The sequence below is a fragment of the Condylura cristata genome, unplaced genomic scaffold (assembly GCF_000260355.1).
Source record: "Condylura cristata isolate star-nosed mole 26May11 unplaced genomic scaffold, ConCri1.0 scaffold00015, whole genome shotgun sequence".
Taxonomy (NCBI): Eukaryota; Metazoa; Chordata; class Mammalia; order Eulipotyphla; family Talpidae; genus Condylura; species Condylura cristata.
In genome coordinates this window covers 6,124,671-6,133,361 of record NW_004567116.1, presented here as the reverse complement: position 1 = coordinate 6,133,361, position 8,691 = coordinate 6,124,671, and the positions used below count along the sequence as shown (strand labels likewise).

The 8,691-nt window shown below is 55.4% G+C and overlaps 1 protein-coding gene across 2 annotated transcripts in view; it reads right to left on the bottom strand.

Annotated features, from left to right (window-relative positions):
• SLC43A1 (solute carrier family 43 (amino acid system L transporter), member 1) overlaps window positions 1–8,691 on the bottom strand; it is a 20,244-nt gene that overhangs the window by 10,553 nt on the left and 1,000 nt on the right. The window contains exons 2-5 of one of the 2 annotated variants that reach the window (XM_012725077.1): window positions 7,916–8,082; window positions 1,339–1,516; window positions 1,192–1,247; window positions 993–1,069 (exon numbers count right to left, since the gene is read on the bottom strand). In XM_012725077.1, coding sequence (XP_012580531.1) covers window positions 993–1,069; window positions 1,192–1,247; window positions 1,339–1,516; window positions 7,916–8,069 — 465 coding nt within the window. In that variant the 5' untranslated portion in view covers window positions 8,070–8,082. Of the gene's footprint in view, window positions 1–992; window positions 1,070–1,191; window positions 1,248–1,338; window positions 1,517–7,915; window positions 8,095–8,691 lie in introns of those variants that run through there. The other variant, XM_004682769.2, reaches the window with a different exon arrangement.

Sequence of the window (8,691 nt, the reverse complement as noted above, 5' to 3'; positions counted from 1 at the left end):
GGCGGGGAGGGGGCGGAGCCGCGGGCAGGCTGCCGGCGGAGCCCCCAGCTCCAGCCCTGCCTGGCTGAGTCCAGCGCAAGGTCCCGGGTGAGACCCCTGCGGCAGGGGAAGAAGCGGGTTGCGACCCGGAGCCAAGCCTCGCAGCGTGAAGGGGCTGCGGAGGCGGTTCGGGGAGGAAGAGATCCGCTTCCTTAGAGAGTTGTGAAATGTCCCGGGCTGGAATTAAAGGCGGCTGCTGGGTGAGGGGAAATCAGCCAAAACCACCCAGTTTGGCCCTCGTGTGAGATAAACAGTCCTATCCCGAGTCTGACCCAGCCAGGAGCCCCTCCTCCGCCGCACACTCACAGCTTTTAACTCTCGTGCTCACTTCACAGACGTAAAATACCCATCCACACAAAACGCACAAGCAAGAAAGAAATCGAAATTTGGGGGGTAGTGGGGAGCCGTGTTTGGAGATCAAGCACTGTAAGCGAGGGCAATTTTATGTGCCTGGGTCTTAACACACTCACAAACACATTTACCTACGCTTGGCCAAACTCCGGGGTGGCAACACGCACACACACTCACACACACTGTCTCAAGCTGCTCCTTCCCTGTCACTATCATGTTACCTAGTTTTATTTTCTTTCCAACACTTATGACTAAGACTTAATTTATTAGTTTACTCGTGTTTGGGATTGCCTGCACCACTCACCTGCTCCAGGAAACTCCAAGAAGCTTCCAGGCCAGGCTGCTGTCATTCTGTGCTGTAGCCCCACTGCCCAGAGCAGAGCTCAGCAAACACTGTGGGCTCAGGACACACCCCTGCCCCCACATGCACGCTGCCACACAGCTCACCCACAGACACAGACTCACACCCGCTTCCAGCTGCAGCCTGCAACGGCCACACACACCCCCATTGTCTGCTGTCCCCTCCAGGCTCACCCCCACTCACCCCTACCCCCATCCCACTCTTGGGTGCCTTCCCGCGAGCTAGGACCTGTCATACTCACTGTGAGTGAAGAGAACGTTAGGCAGATGCCACCAAAGCCATTCAGGGACAGCGCCAGGAAGATCAGCGGAGACAGAACTGGAAAGGGGTGGTGAGGACATTTTGGGAGTCATGGCGGGCCAAGGGCAGGAGCTAGTGTAAACTCCGCTTTCACCCCACCCCTTCTTTCCCAGTGGGGTGTGAGAGGCCAGGCTTCTCACCTGTGGTGTCCCGCGAGGCCAGGGCCATGAGGGTGCAGGACGCAGCGAAGCTGGCGCTGTGGAGATGGGAAGGGGGACACTGAGCCTGCCCGGCCCCCCAGGGTCGGTCCGTGTCCTCCTGCTGCCCACACCTGGCCCGAGCCTCACCTGCCAACAAGCCGCACCGGCCGGGGACCAAAGCGGTCCATGAGGATGCCCAGAGGCAGGGTGGTGGCACTGAGCACGAAGGAGCCAGTGGTGAAGCCCAGGTTGAGCATCTCGTCCTGGCGGTCACAGCTTGGCCACCTGGGCTGCTGGGCCTGCGTGACGTTGGTGGCGTTCTCGGCTGGGGGAGGGAAGGGGGTTCGGAACCGCCGTGGCAGGAGCAGGGGGCTCAGGCCTGCGCACGACTCCCACTCTCTGACTTACCATGGACCAGGTACCTTTGGGGCCCACCCAGAGTCGAATCTACTCTGGTGGGGAGGGGGCTCCCTAGGGGAAGAAGTTTTCCCACAACAGCGTTCTGATAAAATAACGGCTGACGTTGACTGAGCACCTAACTGTGTTCCAGGCACTTTTCTCAACAATCACCACTTTAACGCACGTGCGTCCCACCGTTCTGTGCCAAAATACCCCCTTCTCCAGATGCTGAACTAAAGCTAAGGTACGGAGTCAGGCCCTCCAGCACCGTTGAGCAGTCAACCTGGAGGTGACCCCCTGGAGAAGCCTCTGGAACCTGACTCCATCTCATCTGAAACAGGCTCCATGCCCTTCAGGTGAACTGCCAACTTGGAGCTGTGACAAGCGAGTGGAAAAGGCTGGTGTGTGGGGAGGGGCTGGAGGGTGACTTCACCCAGTGCAAATCATGAGGCAGCTGCTCCACTGCCTGCTCGCTGCTTAAGCATCACTGCCAAGGGCAAACTCAGGGTGTACCTGGAAGGCAGACAGGCCGAGTTTGAAGCCTCACGGCCATCCACTAGCTGTGCAGCCTTGGACAGCAGCTTCCCGACTGTGAGCTGGGCCCTGCCTGGGAGAGGAGCAGGGGACATAACCTCGGGCTCCCGGGAGAGTCAGCTGAAGCCGGTGAGCCCAGATCTCCTCAGCAGGCCTGGCCAGAGAAGGTGTTTCTGAAGTAGCTGATGAAGGGGCAGGCGCGCCCTCAGAGGGTCGTGGTGTGAACAGAGGACAGACGCTCTCTGTTCTCACGGGGTTTATGTTAGAAAGCGAACAGGGAAACAAATGGGCCTGGATTTAAAGAGTGATGGGTGCTGTAAAGAGAACAAAACGGGAGGAGGAAATAATGCTGAATGCTGGGAGAGGGGAAACGGACTCTGACTGCAGATACCCAGAGTGGGATGAGCCCGCGTGTGGCGGGAAGGAGGAACACACGGGAGAACACACAGACCACGAGCGCTGGCTGAGCTGGGAGGAAACACTCTGGCTGCCCCAAGAACCTGGCACTGAGGAGAAGCGAGGAGGGCAGGCCCACAGGCTGGGGGCTCAGGCTGGGCCCACAAATGAGTGATCTTCATGGTCGCTGTTCCTCCCTCCACCGAGTTTGTCCACATCCATTTATTCAACCTGCAGACACTGGACACCCATCACGAGACCCACGCCGTGTGGGACAGCAGGAACAGCAGGCAGAAATGCAGACGGTTTAGGCCAGAGGCTGCAAAAAGGGGACCAGCGATGGCCCACATTTGGCTCAGATGGCAAATTTTAATTGGGTGCCAGTCTAAAATCAGGACTCACCGCATAAAAATCTAGCAGTCTGGGGCCCTCCCTGGAGGCGCAAGGGGTTACAGCACAGCACTATGATGGTTTCCGCAGCCACGGCAGCATGAGTTTGATCCCTGGCCAGGAAGCTGACCCACAGGGCACAGCAGACCTCTCCTGACTCCCCGCTGCTTCCCTCAGCTGTGGATTTCAGTCAAAATCCACTTCCCCTCTCTGTTTAGAATCCTTTCACACACACACACACACACACACATATCTCTGGCCTATACCCCAGTTCTTGTATGCACAGATAAATAAATCTAAAATAAAAAAAATCTAGCAGTCTGGCTTCTAAGAAGTCAGGTGACCTGGCCATTGCTGGGGCTGAGTGAAGGCCACCCCTTTTGCCAAGGCTGACCTTCTCCAAGCCACGCCAAGTCTTCTCTTCAAGATATTTCCATCTTACAGCTGCCTAGCCTTACTCAGTTGTCAGTAACTGCCTGGCCCCTGTTGGCATTCGAGTTTGCAGGCCCCAGATAAGACCCTGTCCCGGCTTCTAATTCTTTCCCAATCAAGTGAACTTTCTCACGTAAACAGTTCCACTAACCCTCAATGAACAGAGTTTTCCACAGGCCATCTTTAGTTCTCCAAACAATTCTAAAAAGTGATATAGACCCCACGGCATAGATGAAGAGGCTCTCAAAAGTAAAGCAGCTCAGTCGCACAGCATCTTATTTATGGGCAGGCTCAGATTCAAGCTCAAGGCAGTCTTGGACCTGTCTGTCCTCAACAAGGCAGCTTAAGCAGCTTTTCCAGCCTACTCCTGTGCTGACAAGCAATGTGTCTTCTGCTGGTGGAGAATCCCAGATGACTAAGAAGTCAAGTCTACCAATCCGTTTATTTCTCTGGTTTATCATCAGCCACTTGTGAGTTTGATTCATAATGTGCACTCAGTGGTTAAACAAAGCCAAGCACTTCTAAATCTTCCAAAGCAAGAAGGCCAGACCAGCAGGCTAAGACCTCCCAGACCTCTATATGTGTCAGCTACAGCAAGAGAAGTCTTGGCAAGCCACCTCCCCGCTTTTACACACCAGTCAAGCGAGGCATGAGAAGGCCAGTCAAGGGTGCTAAACTAGCGACAGAGCGGGGCTTGACGGCCAGGGAGCAGTGTTTCCCCATGCATGGTATGCACAGCACATGGAGAGCTGGACATGGTCTAGGAGGTACATGAGTGACTTCTGCCGTGTGGTCTTTAGTCACTGAACATTTGTATATATAGTAGACATATATACTACATATGTACAGCGTGTGTGCACGTGTGGCATATACCATCAAACTCAAGATTCCAGGGATGCTGCACTGTAGCATGTGGCGAATTGTGTCTAAGGGGGCTGATTTAACAGGCCGTATCAAGCAACACTATCTACCGTGCGAAGAAATGGTGAGGTCGCACAAGTTCCAAAGACACACAGCCTGGGGACCACGAGAAGGCCGGGTCACGGGGAAGCATCTATCTCCAGAGTCAGACCGAGCGCGTTCAATCCCAGCGCCACTCGCTGTGACAGTCCCAGGTTCTGATCCCGCCCGTGGGGGGTTGTGGCTTCCACTGCTGAGAGACAGGCTCTGCCGATGGCTGGACACCCCAACACTCACAACGCAACCCTGTTTCCTGACCCCCCAGGTCAGTGGGCCTTTCCTCATTCACTCCAGGCTTCACTTTCCTGCAGCTGCCCATCACATTCAGCGAAACACTGTAGGTTGGCTGTCTTCTCTGTGGCTGGGCCCCATGCCCCGGGAGAACTCTGAGCTGAAGCAGGTGTCAGGGGGCACTCACGCTGTTTCCAGGAGGCCCAGGACAAAGGTTCTGGAGTCAGCTCTCAGGCTGCATCTCCTGATTTAATTTAATCTCCTGCTCCTAGTTTATTAGCTGTGTGACCTCAGACAAGCCACTTGGCCTCTTTGAGCTTTTGCTTTTACTTCTAACAAATGGGATTAACAATAGCGGTATCACAGATGCATTGTTAGGACTGAAGATTTACCAAGCAAATGCAAAATGCTTAGTGAACTTCAGCCATTGTCTGATTACCTTGGTGCTTATGCTAGACTAAGTCCATAAGCTATAAGTGATAAATCGAATCAAAAGGCCCCTTAAGGTGTGATATCCCTCCACGTGGGTTAACCACCCTCCCCAGGATGTGCCTCAAGAGGGAGAGCACAGAGCACTAAGAAAAAGACGGATTGCCAACTGGCCTCATTTAGTCCTCAATCGTTGGTCTGTGGCAAGGATGCTGAGGGCTGTCCACTCTGTTTTATAGACTTTGCGGTGGAGGTGCAGGAGAGGCGACTTGTCCAAGGTCACACAGCAGATCAGGCAAAGCTGGGTCCAGAGCATAATATTCAAGTGTGCTTGCTCCCACTTTATTTCCACAACAGCCCCAAGAAGGAGGGAATATAGGTCTCACTTACATGAGGGTAACTGAGAGGCTAAGAAAGCCAAGCCATTGGCTACCTGTGTCTCCAGGTCCCACAAGGCACTGTGGCCCGGCTCTGGTCTCGGGGCCCTGGCCAGGGAGGCTCAGGGCGCCTGAGGGGGGAAATCCTGTGAAAATCCTGAGGGTGGATAGTTTAAAAAATATATATATATATAAACAGAAGATGCTCACTATCACTAGCCATTAGGGAAATCAAATCAAAACCACACACAAAAGTCACCAAGAATGGCTATGATTTAAAAAAAAAAAAAAAAAAGACAATGAGTAGCAAGTGTTGTCTAGGAACTGGAAAATGGAAAGCCTCACCCCCACCACAGGGCACTGTCGAACGGGGCACCCTCTGGGAAACTGAGTGGTTTTCCAACACTTGAAATGGGGGTCCCTTCTGCTCCAGCAACCCACTACCTAAAAGGAAGGAAAACAAGGGTCCACCTTGAAGCCTGAATGCCAGTGTTTACACCACACTGTTCACAAAAGCCACAGAGTGGCATCAACCCAAACGTCCATCAACTAATAGATGGATAAATAAAACGCAGTCACTCCAGACAATGAAGTATTATTCAACAATGCAAAGAAACCAAGTCCCAATTCAGCACCTCACAAGGGTGACCTTAAAAGCCTCATGGCTCCATGAGAAAAGCTTGTCCCCAAAGCCCTTGGAGGAGAAACGCCACTGACATGAAATGCTGGGAATAGCGGATTTCTCTTTGTCCTGAGCAATCTATGACAGAAAGAAAATAAGCAGGTGCTTGGGGTGGGAGCCCTGGGGGGGGGGGGGTCAGGTGTTGCTAACAGGCACAGGGTTACTTCTGGGAGGAAAGGAAATGGTCTACACCACTGGGCCGCGGTGGCACAAGCGAATATATCAAAGCCCATTATTATATCGCGCACTTGAAGAAGCAGGTGAACTGTACGCTCGTGACTTAATAAAACCCAGGCATGTTTTTTAAGCCCCAGCTAGAGGGTTGGCAGGGGTTGGAGGGTGGGGAATGAGGGAGACATTCTACACATCGATCTTGGGGATGGCTACGGGGTGTGTATAGCTGTCAAACCTTAGCAAACCCCAAGGGCGATGTAGTCATCTGTCACCGTCAATAAATTGATTAAAGGAAAAAAAAAAAGTTGGGAAAGGCAAAAGAAGGCACTAGAGAGGCAGCGCAAGCCTCACGCTACCAGGGGCCAGAGGACTGGTCCTCGCCTTCTCCTGGTAAACAGCCCGGAGGGAGCCTCAGCGTTGCAAGCCCCAGAGGGAGCCTCAGCGTTGCAAGCGAGTCTCCCAAAGCCCTCCCATTGCTGGCTTCTATCATCTCAGCCCAGGCCTGCCCCTCCTGACCCAACCTGCCTCCCCAGGCCAGCTGCCAAGTCTAATCTTCACTCCTGAGCCCCAGCACCCATCACCTGGATTTGGTGCCACCTGCTGCTTCATTCCAGATAACCCTGGCCAGGGAGGTGGAACACTGTGCTGCCTGCAGCCAAGATCAAAGCCTCCCCAGCTCCACCCCAAGGCAACGGTTTTCTCACAGCCCAGGCAGGACGTGCAGGCAGCTGAGTGGAGAAGCTGGGAGAAGCCCCAAAACCCACACTAGCTTTTTTATCCACCACTCGCAGCACATCATGGGATAGTGTTGCTCTTCACAGTTTGCAAACCGGGTAATTGATTCCGTGTTTTAAGGATCTGGCTGGTGTCACCCCACTGGGAAAGGTGGCACAAGTGGGGATTCTGGGATTCCTCCCAAGCCCGTTCCACCACGAGGAGGTGGTCGCAGGAAGAGGCAAAGGAGGGCCGCAGGAGCCGAAACCCACCTCCCTCCGGCTCTGCAGCTAAGCTTTGCAGCACAGCTGTCTCCTTCCCAGCAAAGGAAGCCACCTATCAGACACCCCTGGCGCCTCCAGTCCCAGCACCAGGAGGGGTGACCCCTGCCCCCCAACACCTGCAGACAGTTATTGTTTATTGTTCCCAAGGAGCGCAAGAATTCCCACTCCCTCCTTCGGGACCACTCCTACAAAGCTAAGGAGACCACAGTGGGAACAGAGACCCCGGCCTGTGCCTGTCTGGGAGGACATGCGTCTGCCAGCTCTGAGCAGCGGGTGACCAAGACCTGGGGCTCCCAGGTCCTGGAGAAGGAAGAGTATGGGTCCTTCACATTCAAATCCTTTGTAGGCTCACACTATCTGAGCCTCACAAACAGCCCTAGTAGGTAATCGCTTAGCCTGCTAGGTGGAGAACGTCTCCTAAGAGTTTCCATCTCGCTCCAGACCTGAGGCTGCCAAAGGCTATGACTCTGCTGGGGAGTCCTGGATCTAGAAACCCAGCAAGATACAGGGGTTCCTGTGACCTGAAGGGAGCAGCAGGCGCCATGGCACCCCTTTTCTGGATTGAAGTTTAGGGAGCAGCTCAAGAAGTGGGCTTGTCCACTCCCCTGCCCGGGGCTCCATCTGAAGCCGTTGCTGTCCATCTGCTTCACTAGGGTCCTCTTCTGGCTTCCACCTGCCCTCTCTGCTGCCCCTCTCCCACCTGACCAGCCCCTTGGGCATACCTGTGCACAAGCTGGAATAGAAGCCCTCGGTCTTCAGTATGATCAGTAGGGAGGCCCAGCCCAGGAGCACGGCAGAGAAAAAGAGGTTCTCCACCACAGCCGTGCAGGCCATCCACCAGCGCCTCTGGTATGCCTGTTGCAGCGTGGGGGCCATGCTGGCCGCGATCCTGCACAGGAACAGAGCGCTGAGCGAAGGGCCCCCCAGAGGTCCCTGGGAAGGGTCGGGCATCATAGTGGCTCCTGACACCCCTCGAGCCAACCCGCGAGTGAAACTTCACGGAGGCCCCATAGAGCTCAAGGCTCCCGGGCGGGTGCCACTGGGCTGGCTCTTAGCGCACTGGCAGTGCCAGGGGCGCACGCGGCGCTGGTCTCCCGCCGGGCCACTATCGGAGACAAGGAAGGTCCTGTCTGCGCGCAACAGCTTCCTGGCGCGCTGCCGGGCTCTTCGAGGCAGCCCAGGCCGCGCGGAGCCCCGCTCCGGGGCACCAAACCTGCACTTCCCTCAAACCCCCAAAGGTCAGCAAGGGGCAGAGCGCGCTCTGAAGCCACCGCTGGCCAGTATCCGGGCTCCAGCGCCAGGAAGGACCCCCAGGAGCCAGCCAGAGGAGGAAGGGGAAGTGTCAGGCCAGCCTAAGACACCCCCCTTCCTGTTACCCCAATAAGACCACTCCTCTCCCCTGGCTCGGCGGCCGCAGGCCCTCCCCCTTTCCGCACCCGGCGACCCATGTCCCCGAGCCTCAGATTCTAGCCGACAGCTGCCACGTGGACGGAGACCC